This window comes from Esox lucius, chromosome 11, assembly GCF_011004845.1.
Source record: "Esox lucius isolate fEsoLuc1 chromosome 11, fEsoLuc1.pri, whole genome shotgun sequence".
NCBI lineage: Eukaryota > Metazoa > Chordata > Actinopteri > Esociformes > Esocidae > Esox > Esox lucius.
The window spans coordinates 49027622-49044934 of NC_047579.1; the positions used below are offsets into that span (position 1 = coordinate 49027622).

Below are 17313 nucleotides of genomic sequence, written 5' to 3' on the forward strand. Positions count from 1 at the left end.
TAACAGTGTTGGGGTGTGAAACAAATTGCTGGATATATATCATTTTGGGGTGCAATTCACCCAAGGAGAAAGAGGACTGGCATGGTTAAGTATGTGGATGAGGTTTATTGACAAAGGAACCAGAGTCTATGAGCAACACACAGCATTAAGGGCTACAGTTGGTCTTAAAAGTATTCCCCCCTCTTGGACCTATATATTTTATTGTGCTACAACATGAAATCAAAATGGAATTTAAGTAGGAGGTAATGCCACTGATTAACACATAAAAGTACATCATATCAAAGTGAAAAATAAAATCAGCAAATTTTTTCATCTATTTTCACCAATGCTGACTTTAAGCAAGCCAACTAACTTTAATATCAGCTGTGTTCGATGGATTGTTCCGATGTTAACAGCACTTGAACACAAAATTAACACTGCAGAGTTTCTTATGACCTAGGAGACCTGGGCTTGTTTATATTACAAGCAAGAGAATAAAATGCTAATAATTTTAGTTTGCATAATCATATAATCAAACAATTTACTAGTTTGTATTCAGACCGACATGTTCGAGATGTCCACACAGGATTTAGCCAGCAATCGCAGGGAAATTGAACGATATGTGCTCATTGCACAGAAGGTTATAGAGTTTGACACATTGTTTCCACACTTATTAACTACAGGGGATTCGTTCGAAATGATGGCAACGAAGCTAGGAAGTGGCTAGATATCGGAAGGTGGCTAGGTGGAGATATTATGTGCAAGTTTACAAAACAAAATAATCTAGTGTCTCGAGTCTTATTCTAGCGTACTGTAAACAAGCCCAAAGTAGCGTAATGTAAACAAGCCTTTTGTCAACTTTTGGGTCATGCGTTTCAAATTGAGGCTGGAACCAATAGCCTACCAAGGTTTATACCTGTTGTCAACGTAAAGACTCTACTCATGTCATGAATGCTTCGATATCTGTTTTAGTAGTACGCTATTTATGTGGTTCAGGAAGTACGCCTCTTTATATATTGTTAATTTGTCGCGTTTCCGTCTTATAGTATGTTAATATTCTGATTACTTATCACTTGATTGGTTAGGTGTCTTGTTTGCTCAAACGATTTGTATTGTATACGCCCAGGAAGTGGCAAACAGGACGGGAGTGCAGAACGAGAGACTGTGTAACAAACTGCTAGAAAAGTTGTGAAATAGTAGATTTCACAAGTTATCTGTTACAACGATGTCTAGGATATTTAGTTGCTGTTGACATATTTCATGGAAAAGAGTTTGAGCGATAAGATAAGGTTCACCGACCAAAATGGGAATAAATGGCGGGTTTTGTTTTAATTTCGCGTAGCCTCCAGCTAGACGGACAAGTTTTTACCCGAAAAGATCTGAATTTAGAAAACTGAAGGAATACTGTACAATTCCGATCGGTAGCTTAATAAATGAATTCGTTCGACGAGTAAGCTATTACCAATATAAAGTTTTATTTTAAACCTTGACTTTTTCTCTGAACTCCCTCCCGGATCCTACTAACATGACGGTAAGTGTGCCTTAATGCCACTACCTCAATCACATTTCCATGACACAATCACTTCATTTGTGTAGCTAGTGTAGCCTACCTAACCCTGTTCCAAGATGTTATAATGTTGGAAGAAGGTTAAGGGGTTCCCGGAGGAATTAGACAAGAACATGGTTTTTAAAATGTAGCCTATACATTTTTATTCGATGAGTGGGTGTGTCGTTTCTTGTGGTTTGTGGCCTTGGTAATTCTTTATTTTATTGCTTGTTTGTATGCATTTTGCGTGCCCCTTTGCTATAGTTTGTCATTATCTAGACGTATCAGGGCTTAACTAAAACGTATAGAATTTGTAAGCGCATTAGGGTTATCCAATTGTTTACAGCTATACGTGTCAACTGGTGCAACACTGAGCTCCATATGTTGACTTGCATGTGCAAACAAATACCTCACCCCCATCGTTTATTAAATCCCTTATTTGCTAATACTTGCAATTGAATTGGCCAACGATTAAACTATACACGCTCGATCTAACACTAGTTTATTCCTTTAGATTTATTCAGGATACACTTCTGCATGTATGGGGGTGGGTTGCCCCCATCCTGGAACTTCGAAAAAAACATCTATTTTTTCAATGTGAAGTTGTCAACGATGTTTCCTGTTGCCAGCTATACGTTTCTCACATCGAATGTCAACGCTAGTAGCCTATATCTTGTTTTGTAAGCCCATATCACCTGGGCACCAATGACAACACAAACATGAAATCTACTATTAATTTAGGCAATTTCTTGGAGACAGGCGCACACAGACCCTTTTGATTAGATAAGTGTTTGGTAGAGTAAATAATAAATGGGAGAATATTATAACCTTCAGGCATTAGTCTGTAAACACCCTGTAAACAGTGCACAGTGGTCTTTGGCCAAATAGATATTACATCTTTCTTGCACAGAACAAAATGAGTAAATGTCTACCTTTATCTCTCCCCAGATGGCTAAAATTACTTAATAGGGTCCAGCATAAAGGTTCTAAACCTTGTTACCACACACCTGCATGGTGAAGAGGTCATGCTATGATCAAAAGAGCTGTCTTAGGTACTTGAAGATAGATTTCCCCCCATGGAGGGACAAAAAAATCTGATCCAAGCTATTTAAAGTCCACCGTTCCACTCTCTGACCATTGTGGAAAGAAGAACGTGGGCCCACTTGTCAAAATGTGAAGATAAACCCAGTCTGTCACGTGTTGTGCTCCAAAACACTGGAGCAAATCTATAACAGGAATGGCAAAAGAATAACAATGGCCCTGGAAAATCCCTGCCTTTAATACTATAAAAATGTTGAGGGGGACTTGAAGTGGGCCATACATGCAAAAACGCCCCTGAAACATCAGTTCTATGAGGAACGGTTAGCAAACATTCCTCCCAGTTAATGTAAAAGACTGATAGGCATTTGCAAGAAACACCTATGTGAAGTTATTTCTGCAAAAGGGCTGGCAACACCAGCGATCGAAGCTAGTAGTATTCTTAACTCTACCTCAAGGAATTTGTTTTTCTTTAGTTTTTTTATTAAGTTATAACAAAGTGGACATTTTCACAGTTATTGTAATTTTGTTACAATCTGTAAATCGTGAAATAGTAACAAATATCCACATGTCCACAGGAATGTACTCCATCAAAACACTGCGTGTTAATGCTGCTCTATCATGGAATGGTTAGAATAAAGCACTGCGTTGGTTACAGTGTGACAGATTGCGTTCCTGTGAGAACAGGCAGTGATGCCAGGTAAAGTGGGGAGGGCTGAAGGTGATAACCAAACAAACTGAGGAATGTGGATGGAAAAAGTTGCCTTATCTTAATGCTGGATCACTGCTCCTGTCACTCTCTTAAATCAAAATAACCTGTATGAATATTTGCGACTGCTACTGACATGTCAGTAACCTTATTATTCTGACTTTAAAAGATTGATCGATGTTGGAACCAGTAGCGTTCCTGCACATCTCTTGATCAGATGATGTTCTGCTCTAGTTGCGTAATCTTGGGGTTCGGATAGACTCCGATCTCATGTTCACCAGTCATATCAAAGCAGACACCAAAACAGCATTCTATGATCTTAAAAATATAGCCAGAATCAAGGGCTTGGTGTCCCAAATAGACAGAGAAGCTCATCCATGCTTTTATCTCTAGTAGGTTTGACTACTGTAATGGGCTCTTAACTGGACTCCCCAAAAAGACTGTAAAACAGCTGCAGCTCCTTCAGAATGCTGCTGCTAGAATGTTAACCAGGACCAAGAGAACAGAGCACACCACTCCCAAATCTTTACAGAATAGATTTTAAAGTGGTGCTTTTATTCTATAAATCACTGAATTGTTTAGGCCCTGAATACATTTCTGATATGTTTGAAGATTATAAACCCAGCAGGGCTCTTACACTGTGTGCACAATTATTAGGCAAGTGAGTATTCTGATCGTATTATTATTTCTATGCCCATTTTCCAACTCCAAACCATATAAACTTTAATGCTCATTGGATTGAATCATTTTCAGGTGATATGTATCTGTGTAAGGATGGAGGGTGTGGAAACAGTGAATTACACCTTACATCAAGGTGTGCATAATTATTAGGCAGCTTCATGACCTCTGGTAAAATGGGCCATAAAATAGATTTAACTGACACTGAAAAGTCATAAAATTGTAAAATGCCTTTCAGACGGATGCAACACTCTTAAATAGCTAAACTATTGAGGTGTGACCACCGGACAAGCAAATAGTCAACTGGCGTCCAAAAAATATATGGGGAACAAAAGACGCAAATTAACTGTCAAAGACTTGAGAAGAATTAAACGTGAAGCTACCAGGAACCCAATATCCTCCAGTGACGCCATATTCCAGAACTGCAACCTACCTGGACTGTCCAGAAGTACAAGGTGTCAAGTGCTCAGAGACATGGCCAAGGTCAAGACGGCTGAAAGAAGACCACCACTGAATAAGATTCACACGTTGAAGAATATAGATTGGGCAAAAATCTCTGAAGACAGATTTTTCAAAGGTTTTATGGACCGATGAAATGAGTGACTCTTGATGGACCAGATGGACGGGCCCGTGGCTGGATCACTAATGGACACAGGGCACCACTTCGAGTCAGGCGCCAGCAAGGTGGAGGAGGGGTACTGGTATGAGCTGCTATCATTAAGGATGAGGTAGTTGGACCTTTTCAGGTTGAAGATGGACTGAAACTCATGGATCTCCCATACCTACTGCCAGTTTCTGGAAGATACTTTCTTCAAGCAGCATTCAAGAAGGCCGTGTACTTTATACAGGACAATGCTCCATCACATGCATCCAAGTACTCCACTGCTTGGCTAGCAAGCAAGGGCCTCAAAGATGCCCGAATAATGACTTCCTTACCCTTCCTTACCCCTTCCTTATTGAGAACTTGTGGGCCCTTCTCAATCGTGAGATTTACAGTCAGCGAAGACAATACACCTCTTTGCACAGCATTTGGGAGGCTGTGGTTGCTGCTTCAGTGAAAGTTGATCGTGAACAGATCAAGAAACTGACTGCATGGATGGAAGGCTCATGGCAGTTATTGAAAAGAAGGGTGGCTGTATCGGTCACTGAATATTTTTGAAAGGCCAGCAATGTTACTTAATTTTCATTTTGTTGTTTATTTGTTGCACTTACTCTAGAATAAATTATTTTTATAATTTAGTTGCCTAATAATTGTGCACACTAATTCCCTTGAGAGAGACCAAAACTCAAGTTTTCCTTTGTAAACATTCAGGTTTGAGGTTCAATGATATTTTGGACTGACTGAGAGCATTGTGTTTGTTTCACAATGAAATAAATCTTGAGGAATACGATTGGCCTAATGATTGTGCACGCAGTGTAGATCCATGAACTCAGGTCAGCCAGTAGATCCCAGAATCCAAACTAAACATGGCATAGCTTCATTTAGCAGGTATGCTGCCTACAACTGGAATAAACTACCAGAAGATCTTAGATGTGTCCCGAACTTATCAATTTTTAAATCCTGGTTAAAAACACTGAGTGAATGCTTAAACGTAGCAAGCAAGTTTATGTATGTAGCACAATTCATACACAGAAGCAATTCAATGTGCTTTACAATGAAAAGAAAATGCAATAGTATAAAAAAAGTCTGATTATTACAATTCTCTAACCACACTGCAGGGGGTCCATAGAGAATTGTATTTCTACTTTTCTGTTTTACCAATACATGATTTTTCTGTAATGCAAGTTCTGGTGCTATCAGAGGAATAACCTCTCTGTAAATGTAACAATCTGCTGATGACGGATAATACAAGTTCTTGTGTTGCTGTTCAGACATCGATGTAGGGTATTATCTCACAAAAGGACTGACGAATGTATCCAAGTGCTGGAGCGCGAGGATTGAGACACCGGGTGGTTCAGTAAACAGTTCTGGGAACTGTAATTCATCCAGGGTGAATATAAAATGTACAGACATGGAGAGTGCAGGGTAAGACATCGATGCAGAGATTCTCACAAAGGGACTGATGGGTTCATCCTAGCGCTGGAGTGCAAGGATTGAGATACCAAGGAGGAGAGAATAATATTCTGTCTCTCACTGATCAAATAAACCTACCATTAAAATTATATACTGGTAATTTCTTTGTCAGTGGGCAAATGTACAAAATCAGCAGGAGATGAAAACAATATAGAAGCAATTCAATGTGCTTTACAAAGAAAAAGAGAAATGCAAAAATCCAATAAAGCAACATAATATAAAAATGAAACTGTGGTTAAGTTTAAGCACTCAATCATAGGCGCACGATAAAAAGAGGATTCAAAAATGTATACGCTTGTGGCGCGTTTTAAGATCTGGCAGTTTGTTCCAGTTGTGTGCAGCATAACTGCTAAACGTAGCTTGGCCATGTTTAGTCTGGACTCTGGGCTCTACTAGCTGACCCGAGTTCATGGATCGAAGAGCCCTGCTGGGTTTTCATTCTTCAAACATATCAGAAATGTATTCGGGGCCTAAACCATTCAGAGATTTATAGACTAAAAGCACCACTTTAAAATCTATTCTGTAACTGACTGGAAGCCAGTGCATAGATTTAAGAACTGGAGTGGTGTGCTCTGTTTTCTTGGTCCTGGTTAACATTCTAGCTTGTTCCACTGGTCTTTGTGAATTGTGCTACTACTGTTACTGTATGTTTTTATAATTTTTTGCTCTCACACATTTCTTAAATGCGAGTGTTTTTGTTTCCTGTTGCCATTAACACATGTGTGAACCTTTTACCCCTCAGTGTCTATACACATTTAAATATACACTCATGTGTTTGGGTTGTGCAACGTGCCACTACATGCCTGTCCTTTGTTGAAAGTCTGTTTGGAATAATGTCGATTAATATGAACATCCTATAGTCTCCACCCGCGTCATTTCTTCTACTTCCATGAATGTCAGTTCACCAGAATCTCTCTCTCTCTCTCTCTCTCTCTCTTCATTCTTTAGCCCGACCTCCTTAACTTTAAGAAGGGCTGGATGTCCAAACTGGATGAGAATGGAGAGGTAAAAATCATATTTTTTGTTCTGTTCATCACCTTGTGGTCTTCTCTAGTCAGAAGTCAAACTATTTCACCTCTTTTGGTTGTCTCAGGCTTCCCTCCCTTCTTTTCCATTGGTTGTTTTATCCCCCTTCCTTTTGTCCTAATGAGAAAGCTGCAGACTATCCATGTGTGATCCCAGTAATAACTTTGTGTGCCCAGGCAGGCACAGCAGGGGTGATCTAGCCAGATGTGACTGAGAATGAGATGTGGCTTATTGTATCATCATGTGCTAGGTCTCCATGTTGTGTATTGACTAACTTTGAATTGAGGGGACAAACAATCAGGTGATTTATAGCATTAGTTTTTCTCATGTCTTCTATTGTGCGTGGCTGGGTTTCATTGGTCCCTTAAATTGAATTAAATACCTTGCAGTGAAATTCCTTCAGCGCGTTTTATGTATTCATGCAATGGATTTGTCATATAGTGCTGGTTTAACTGGTGGAATCTGTCCCCGCAGTGGAAGAAGCACTGGTTTGTGTTGAAGGATGCTGGTTTGAGGTACTACAGAGACTCTGGAGCGGAGGAGGTACGTGTTAATTGGCTTTAACATTATCGTCATTTAACTGTTGGGCTGTATCGTAACTGCTTTGGGTCAGTAGCCTTACTTGTATGTTCTTAATTGTTTTCTCACAGAAAGATGACCTGGATGGGGAGATTGACCTGAAATCTTGTGTAAAAGTTTCAGAGTTTGATGTAGAGAAGAACTATGGATTTCAGATACAGGTGAGTGTCTTTCATTAGTGTCACTGTTTCGTTCTTTTTTTGCTTTGTGTGAGGATCTCTGTCCGTTCCTCATCCAGTCACTTCCTCACCACAACCTTTGCATTTCTACCTCTGGCTTCCTCTCCTTTGTGTTGGTCAGACGAGGGAGGCCGTTGTCACTCTGTCTGCCATGACAGCTGGCATCAGGAGGAACTGGATCGAGGTTCTGAGGAAGAGTGTTCGGCCCAGCAGCTCTCCAGACCTTACGCAGTGAGTTCCTCTTGTTTCTGTGTCCCAGCTGGCAAATCCACAAGTCTGATAAAGAAGTCCTATTGTTTTCTAAAGCGGGTATACGCTCTTCAGTGTCCTTGGACAGTGGAGGATTACTTTAAGACTCATTAATCATTCAGAATGCCATGTTGCTTACATAATGAGTCACCAGGGCTTTCTTTTGCGTAGTGATATTTCTGTGCACAGTCACTTAATGTTCTGCCGCCTGTTGACCTGTCTGACTCAGACCCTCCCTGTCCCTCCTCTCCTCCAGACTGCCTGACAGCAGCAGTGACAAAGAAAACTCTCGCTCCCTGGCGCCAACTCATCGTTCACTTTCTCGCCACGGTGATGCTCGATCGGAAACCCCGTCGTCTGCCCCCGCTGTACACCGATTTGACTGCGTGGAGCTATCACCCGTGCCTGTCCCTTCCAGCCCTGTGCCAACCACTCAGAGGCAGGCAGGGGAGGGGCAGGGCAGGGAGCACAGCCAATGGCAGGAAGAGAGGAGCAGAGAAGCGACCAGAAGCGCGTGGGAGCAGGTGCTGTTGAGGAAAGGGACGGGTGTAGACTCGGACCCGAGGATAAGGGTAGAAGAGGAGATTGAGAGAAAGTGGGCAGAGTTTGAGCGTCTGCCCTTAAAAGAGATGAGGTCACTACTGCCGTTGGGCTCGCGTTCCAGCCAGCCAGCCAATGAGGCGCTGCAGAGGGAGGTAGTGCGTGGAGTTGTTTTTCAATTTGCAAACACAAAATAATGAATGCAAATGTACCGTTCATCTAGATTGATCCACAGATGAAGTTAAACTCTTTCCTTTCAGCCTATTAACACTATGCTGGCTCCCTTTAATGCATGCTTGATGGTAATTAGGCTCTCTGCAGTAGTTCTTTAACACACAGGGGGATGGTGTGTAAGTTAGTTTACCTGTTTACCCTGATAAACAAAAGATTACAACAGTCTATTGGTTCTTGATCCTCACCCTTGGTGGCGGAAACACTGCTGAAAGTCTCGTTCTGTCTGAGTGCTGTGTCACGTGATGACATTGTGTGTTGCTGACTGCTGTTTCACTGGGGTCAGTTTTGGACTCATGCCGACCGTGCAATCATTATTGATCTGAGAGAATCTGATACTTACAGCCACGTTATTGATTTTGGGGAATCTAATCCAGAAATATTTACTCCTTCCATTGGGGGGGGGGGGGGGGTCCTTTGTGCGTGGTCCGTAGAGTCCATAAGACTACCCCTTGGTTGGAACTGTGACCTGTGACCCACATGATGTGTCGGGTTAATATGACCACGTGGAGAATGGCATTTAAACCGTCCCACATCATGACCCACACGTAACCCGCTTCTGTTCAGTCCAGTCCAGTCCAGTCCCCCCCCCCCGTTTCTCAGTGAGCTTTACCCCCCTCCTTCTGTGACACCCAGGTGGCGTCTCTGAGGCAGCAGCTGGAGAGTTTGCTGGGGGGAGGCGGGGGGGTGCGGGCAGGCGGAGGCGGGGGTAACGGCTGCGGTCCGGAGGCACCGTGCGGCCGCAGCCTGGAGGCCATGGAGCGGGCCCACCGACAGGCCCTGGAGGAGCTCCAGAAGCAGCATGCCCGTGAGACCCGGGAGCTGGAGAGGAACAGAGACCGACTGCTGCGAGAGGAGACCCTGGCCACGGCACGAGGTCTCTGGGGGGGTGCAGGGTTGTCTGAGGCATGTCTGACCCAAAATGCAACGTGACGGTGGAGTCCGTAGACCTTCGTTTAAGGTTTTACGGTAGCGTGTTTGGAACGCGGGAGAACATGACGTGAATTCATGCCGGTGACATTTGTTTTCCTCCGTTTCAGTTGTGGAGGCGCTGAAGAAGGCCCACAGGGACGAGCTGGAGCATGAGGTGGAGAAGGCGAAGAGGCTAGGGGGAGGGAGTGCTGACACACAGACGCTACGCACACAGCAGCAGTGAGTGGTCGACACACATCTTCACTTATGTGATACAAAACATGAGCTGGGCATGTTCACATTTCTACATGTATACGCTGTCTTCGTGCCTTATTTGTGCCGTGCTAATGCACAAGACATTCAACAGGACTCCGTTAGGGATAGAAATGTTTAATGTAGAGAGACTCAACACAAAGTCCTCATGTCTTTAAGGCAATTACCACTCTGGTTCTTTTTGGGACTTGAGGAATGCAGGCACATTTGGTCACGGATTAGCCCTTTGTTAGTTTTCCCAGAGGCTTCCCAACTCCCACTGTAATACCCTAACATATTACACAATGTGTTTTTCACTGAAGGTGTCTTAAGTGTGTGTATATGCATATCTTGGTCATAGTGTTTATAAAAACATATTTTACTTGTTTGTGTTAACCCTTTATAGTTGTTTGTATGGATAACGGTAAACATAAATAGCATTATGAAAAGCATATGCATAACCATCTTTCACTGTTGATTTTGATAATTTCACCTTTAATGCACGTTTCACTGCACTTGTTGACGATGAAATATGAAAATACTTCGAACAACATGGTAATATTAATAGAACATTTGCAGTAGGCGCAATGTAAGACAAAAAACATGACAACGGTTTGAATGAGAGGAGTTTCTTCAAGTGGTCACACGCCTATACAATGTGTGAATTATATCCTGTGTCATTTCAATGCACTTTTGTGACTCAAAGAAGAGTCTTAAAATAGATAGTGCTTTTTTGAGTCCTCCCTGTTGAGCAATTAGAACAAGAACACTTGGAGGGCTGTGTTCTAAACCAACATCTCCTAAGAAAACCATGATAAGATTACTGTTGTTGTTTACGCAGTCCGAAAGGTCCATTATAAATCACAATCTGGGTCAGGTGGGTGTCATTTCAACGCTTTCTATTATTAAAATCAGGACTTGATAAGTTCTAAAATAGTGTTAGTCTTTTACAAGGCAGTTGGGAAAAGCATATTTGATGTGTCAGCGGTAAAAGTAATCATAGTTGTTGACACTGAAATTACAAATGGATGTGGGAAAAGGTCAGCGTCTGGCTATTATTTAAAAAATCCTCAAGATATTGTAACACCCCATTTTCTACACCATATAGAAAGACTGTTATGTCGTGGGTTGCGAAATTGGGTAACCTTACTAATTTCCTGGTTATCTCGAAAGCCTGCTTTCACATTTTCCAAATCAGGAGGGGAAAAGCAGGAAATCCAATGTCCTCCAGCCAGGATTGCTAGCAAACCTTTTGAAAATAAAACCGTGTAGTAATCTGCCATGTAAACAAACAATGCCGGCTACTGTTTGGACTGTACACAGTCAGTGCAGGGTAAACCTTGTACAGGATGCCATTAGGGTTTGAATCAGGTTGGCCATTTAAAAAGAGTACAGCTGGAGAGGTCCAGTCCTATGAATGTGGCTAATCTTTTAGCCATGTACATTTATCTGGCAACAGGTCTGTGGATGAACCTGCTCCAGGGCAGGCAAAGTCATGGCTAGTTATTTTTACGCTGAATAAAATGACTGATCCGGAAGTTGAGGACCAGTGTCCGACTCCCTCCCTCTTTGAAAAGAGGTTTTTAACCCTGAGGCTCCCAGGAACATTTGCAGGGCAGACTCCACAGCCCAGAATGAGTCAATGGGAGTGGTGGCATATATTTTTTTCTATAGCTGTTAATTTTCTCTAGATCTGAATGCAAAGCCAGTGTCTACGATCATTACTGTCATTATTACCATGTAACACTGGATTGATAAGGTAATGTAATTAACCATGTAAAAGTGACAAACAGATTTTTATTTTTTTTTATGGCCTTTGATTTGATGGCCTGCACATGCGCAGTTCAGTGTGACACTTCAGTCCTGACATCAGCTAATAGTGTGATCATGGATTTGCTTTTAGTTGTTTGGATTTTAGAAGGAATTGTAAATAATGAGTGAGAGTGAGTGCTAACATTTCACCATTAACAATAACGGGGCAGCTTATGTAGAGTAACAAGCTTAAAATCATTGGTCGCTAGGAATATGGGACACAATATTTACAGTGTAAGAATGTCTACACCCACTTGCACCTTTTAACATGTTTCACTACCTCAGTTTCATGCATTTACATTAGAAGTGAAATTATTTGCAACCCCCTTGTAAAACATCCCTAAATTAGCTCAGGTGTAACCAGTTACCTTCAAAAGCACAAAGTGAATTGTCTACCGCATGTAATATTGCAGTTATTTACATTATGGTCCCGATGATTATTAAAAAGTGAAGTGTATGGCACCAACAAAACACTGCCTAAGTCAAGTGGTCTGTCCAAACTTAATGACAGAGCAACTAGGCCAATTGCAACTTTTATAGAGCTGTAAGCTTTTATGACCAAGACTGCTGCATGTGAAAACAATTTCCCAGGCACTGCACAATGCTGGACTGTATAGTAGGGTGGCAATCATCACTAAAAAAGGCCACACTGAATCCAGTGTGCATGCCAAAAAACACTCAGGAGATTCTTTAGCCATGTGGCAAAACATTCTGTGGTCTGACAGAATTTAAATCCAACATTTTACGCTTAATGTCATGTTACATTTGCCGCAAATCAAACACCCAAAGAAGACCATCGCTACTGTGAAGCAAGGTGGTGGAAGCATCATGTTAGGGGAATGCTTCTCATCATGGAGTGAGGCACTTGTTCAGATCAAAGAGAATATGAAATGGACCAATGCATGTAAAAGTCAATTTAAGACAACCCTTTCCAGAAGGCCTGAACTGGAAAGGAAATGCAACTTTGAGCCTGATGACAACCCGAAGCACACAGCCATAGCTACAGTGGAGTGGCTAAGAGCCCAGTCAGAGCTATGACATGCATTCAAATATTGTTAAAAGTGTGTGTAAAATGGGTATTGACTTACATATTTAATTTCACATGAATAGAAATCACCTTAATCGTGGCGTACAGTGGGAAAAAAATCGAATTAAATTCACGATACTTTGAGACACAGCAAAATGTAGTTTGATTTTCTTTAACTTTTAGGAGAGCCAATAATGTTAACACATCAATCTGGGATATTTTTTTTATAACAAAAATCTTCTCTTAATAATTATTATAAAATAACATTGCATTATAAACAGTTATAGAGCTTTTAATTAAATAAGGATATACAAATACTGAACAGTGAAAATCTTTATCAAGGCTGCCAATTAAGCATGTTATACATTTGTATTTATTCAAGATTTGAGTCTTTTCTCTCACCCCCTCAGGGTAGAGACCCAGGCCATGCAGAGGGAACTGTCCAGTCTGTCTGAGAGATACTCCCAGAAATGTCTGGAGCTGAACAGGGCTCAGCAGAGCAGTGGGGAGAGGGAGAAAGACCTCAGTCGCAAGGAGAAAGAGATGGAGCAGCTGAGAAAAGAGAACCAGGTGAGCCCACCTGAGCCCAAGTCTTGCGACCAGCAGTGTGTGTACCCTACTATGGATTAATACTTGTTAAAGACAATCAGAGCAGACAGTTTAAACATAGCCAATTGCTGTCAACAAAATGTGCGTTATACACTAACATTGTCTTCATGTTGCAATTTATTTATTTTTATCTATTTGATTGTTTTCATAAGACACGTGCAGCTAGTAACAACTTATGTGGAATTTAAGGGTGGTACTATGTTGGATTTTGACCAAGAAATCACCAAATGTACTGTCATCATGTGGCTTCTCGCTAAAGATCTGTCTGAGGTAGCTTATGACTAGGAATAGTTTCGGGAAATGACTCGCATAGAAGAGAAAAGACAACTCACAAAGTTAGATATGCCGACATATTTTGACGCGGCTGTGCAGCTTTTTTAGATAGCTAAATTATGATTTTTTTGAGACATGGCGGATCGACTAGGAAAACGTGAAAAGATATTTTGTGAGAAATTCCCCTTTAGTGCCAACTTCAAATTGACCCCTTATTGACTTCATCTTATCATGTTACATATCCATATGACGCATCATATTCGGCCATGTGCTCATTACTTACCTGAATGTTTCAGGTCCTGCAGGCCCGTTTGATGGAGGAGATCGACCGCATGCGTTCCGTCGCCACAGGACAAGTGTCCGAAGGCATTTCCCATGACAACCAGGCCAGGCCGTTCTGTGAGCTGGAGGTGAGTCAGGAGGAAGGGAACCCGATTCCAGCGCAGAGAGACCCTCAATAATAAGCTTATGTTTGAAATAAAAAGGGAAAGCCTTTTGAGCTTTGCAACGAATATGTCATCGACTTGACAACGCACCCGAAACACTGCACCCAGAGGTGTTTTTTAATGTAGATCTGTTTGGTTTTTTGTCAGGTTCTTCTCAGGGTGAAGGAGAATGAGGTGCATTACTTACACAAGGAGATCGGTTGTCTGAGGAGTGAACTGCAGTTTCTGAACACGGTATTGATACACCGGCACATGACTGAAAACACTTCAAACAGACGTTTTTCATAAATCATTTTGAAGGGTGTAGAGTCCTTCACTACGCCAGACTAAGACGTTAGATCATGGCTGCAGGGGCCATTGAGAAGGACCTGTAGTGGAAGGACACTGAGCAACAGTCACAGGAAAACATCTACATACAACATACACGTGTGTAGAACATTTTAGGGATCTCTGTCTATTTTAAATATCAGGAAAATGCTGGGTCAGTAGCCACTACAGTGTTTTTCTCTATACCCAACCAATAGATAAGACAAGGCTGCATTGTTTACTACATACACACATTGTTAACTTGTAGATTAATATTCCAATGTTCAGAATCAACCACAATTTATTCAGTATGTATTCCCCATGTTACCAGGTTAGTTTACCGAGAACTAATTCTCATTTACAGCAACAACCTGGCATCAGAGTTGAGGAACAGAATGACCGATATTTCACCATGCTGACATGGGTTTTTGGTGACTGGAAAGATGCTCTAACCACTAGAAAACATTCTGCCTGAAACATGACACGTGTCGACTTAGGGTTAATGATCTGCACTTGGTCTATTCGGTAACCTCTATGGGTTCTTACCAGCCTGGTTGCCAGTCCTTTTTGCTAATTTGCTAATTTGGCACATGACATGGTAAAACCCTAAATGCTGTCCACTTTCTCCGATAGGAGAAACAGTCAGCTTGTGACCGGTATAACGTCGTTCAGGATGAGCTGAGTGGTGTAAAGGCCAGGAGTGAGCGGGAGATCCAGAGCCTGAGGGAGCACCTGAGACTGGCCATGACGGCGCTGCAGGAGGGCCAGAATCTAGGCAACAGCCTGGAGCACTGAGACACTGCCCTGGGGGCTCTGCTCAGAGACGCAGAGTGATAGAGGTATAGACCCTCCCCAAGTTGATTAACAGCAACGGACAATCATGTTCGCAACGCTTTGGAATAGTCAGTTGAATGCACTTACAGTTAAACTGTGATTGTCTGTGACATTTTGTTTTTCCAGTGAAACGGGAGAGGAGCGTGAGTCTTCACAACGGAAGATGTCGGCTAGGGGGAGCATGCTAGTGCCTTAGCTTTCATTCATTCAGCCAATGAGTGGCATAGAATAGCATCCGCTGATCGGTCATATTACACTGGGGCGCGCAAATATCAATCTGCACTTTTTTATAATTTTTTTTTTTTCCTTTTTTATTGTGACTGTGCAAGACTGAGTGAATGAAAATATTGGTCTGAGAAACTGGAACATTTGTGGAAAGATTCCTCTTGGTGTGATGGATGTGACCTGATACAGTACCGTGTTACCTTTCTTTTCATGCCTTTTGTACACTTACTGTTTACAGGTTTACAGTGGCCACCATGTTAACAGTAGGTTTTGCAGGCTGGCTACTGTCAAAAGCGGAGTAAGAGTTATGTAGTTCTCACCGAAAACCAACCAACTTTCATCTCGGAGCATGGCTTTGTACAGGTTAATGTTCTATGTCAACAGTGGTTGCTCTCAGTGGTTGTCATTGTTTTATTTTTACTTCACAGACCTGTAAGTAGCTTTACTGAGTGTAATATCATGTGCAAGGTCTCTTTTACCATTGGGATTGATACAGAAAGCCACATTTGCGGTTTGTTACTGTAAATTCCTGGGAAGCCAAATTGGAAATCGCAATCATTCCTAGTGTATAGATAATCTGAATATGTGCATTTTCTGTTATACGGTGCCTTTTGTGTCTGAAAAATTGCTTGTAGAACTATAATGAACTGTTGTCATCTTGCAAGTTTTTATTTTTTTAATTAAAGTTGAAATGTTACGATCCCATCCCTTCAACGTTCACCTCCAGACTTTGTGTAGAGATGTTTGTGCCACAAATATGTAGTGTTGCATCAATGAGCCAATTTCTTTTGATTAGATGAGAATTTAGACACCATGTGGTTTTCATATTTAATGTGTAGGACATGTAATATCTTTGTAAAGTACCATCCTTTTACAGTCAATAAAATACATGTTTATATATATGTGTGTAGTGTGCGTGTAGTGTGCGTGTTGTGTGGGTGTGGGTTAGGTCTTCCTGAACTCATGGGGACCGAATGTACCAATGAGCATTGTAAAACCAGAAAACATTTGACTCATTGGGACCTTTTGCCGGTCCCTGTGAGGCAAAAGTCAATTTCCGGCTCAAGGTTTAGGTTTAGGGTCAAACTTACAATTGATTCTATAGTTAAAATTGGGGTTTCTTTAAGGTCCAGGTGGTGTTGGTTAAGTTTAGGGTTAAGGTTAGGCATTAAATCTAGGATATGTTTAGGCATAAATGTTACTTTATTGAGGTTAAGTTTAGGGTTTGGTATATGATTAGGTTTAGGGTTAAGATTAGGGCAAGGGATCATGCAATTTCTATTTTCTGGTCCCCATGAGGGTAGCTGTACAAACGTGTGTGTGTGTGTGTAATCTAACAATATTATGGGAACAAATATCCCAAAACTGGTTAAATAAGAATTTACTAAAGGGGACTTTTTCCTGTTCCCATTTTGAAAAATAGAAGAAAAAAAAATTAGGTAAAGGTTAGGCTTAGTAAATGTTGGATTTTTTTGCATTCAACTTCAATGTCCCTATTTAAATAAAATCAATCAATCAAATTTATTTATAAAGCCCTTTTTCCAACAGCAGTAAAATGTGTGTGGCATCCATATTTAGTTGCACATCTTAACTTCAGTGACTTAATGGACAGCCTGTTTGACCTGTTTTACTAGGCTTAACTAGGTTATTTCAATGGGATATTACTGCCCTATTAACCATTAGTGTTCTAGCAAAACTACAGCTGTACTTATATATATACAGTCATGTTACATCAGGGTTATTCAACTCCGACGATCCTGGAGGGCCAAAACACTTACTACATACCTTT

At 41.4% G+C, this 17313-nt stretch overlaps 1 protein-coding gene across 1 annotated transcript; it reads left to right on the forward strand.

Moving 5' to 3' along the window:
* Nucleotides 1-1075: 1075 nt before the first annotated feature.
* Nucleotides 1076-16422, forward strand: triobpb (TRIO and F-actin binding protein b). The gene is made up of 13 exons (XM_010896701.3): nt 1076-1510; nt 6973-7029; nt 7525-7593; nt 7701-7790; nt 7930-8039; nt 8314-8752; nt 9465-9705; nt 9869-9980; nt 13242-13401; nt 14010-14123; nt 14307-14393; nt 15099-15304; nt 15426-16422. The coding sequence occupies exons 1-12, from the start codon at nt 1505-1507 to the stop codon at nt 15258-15260; spliced, it is 1647 nt and encodes a 548-aa protein (XP_010895003.2). The 5' UTR covers nt 1076-1504; the 3' UTR covers nt 15261-15304; nt 15426-16422.
* The last annotated feature ends 891 nt before the right edge of the window (nt 16423-17313 follow it).

What these genes read in the sequence shown, in the direction of transcription:
- triobpb (XM_010896701.3), top strand. An exon ending in GAGACTCTGGAGCGGAGGAG is followed by an intron (nt 7,594 to 7,700) that starts GTACGTGTTAAT and finishes GTTTTCTCACAG; the next exon opens with AAAGATGACCTGGATGGGGA. An exon ending in AGCTGAGAAAAGAGAACCAG is followed by an intron (nt 13,402 to 14,009) that starts GTGAGCCCACCT and finishes TGAATGTTTCAG; the next exon opens with GTCCTGCAGGCCCGTTTGAT.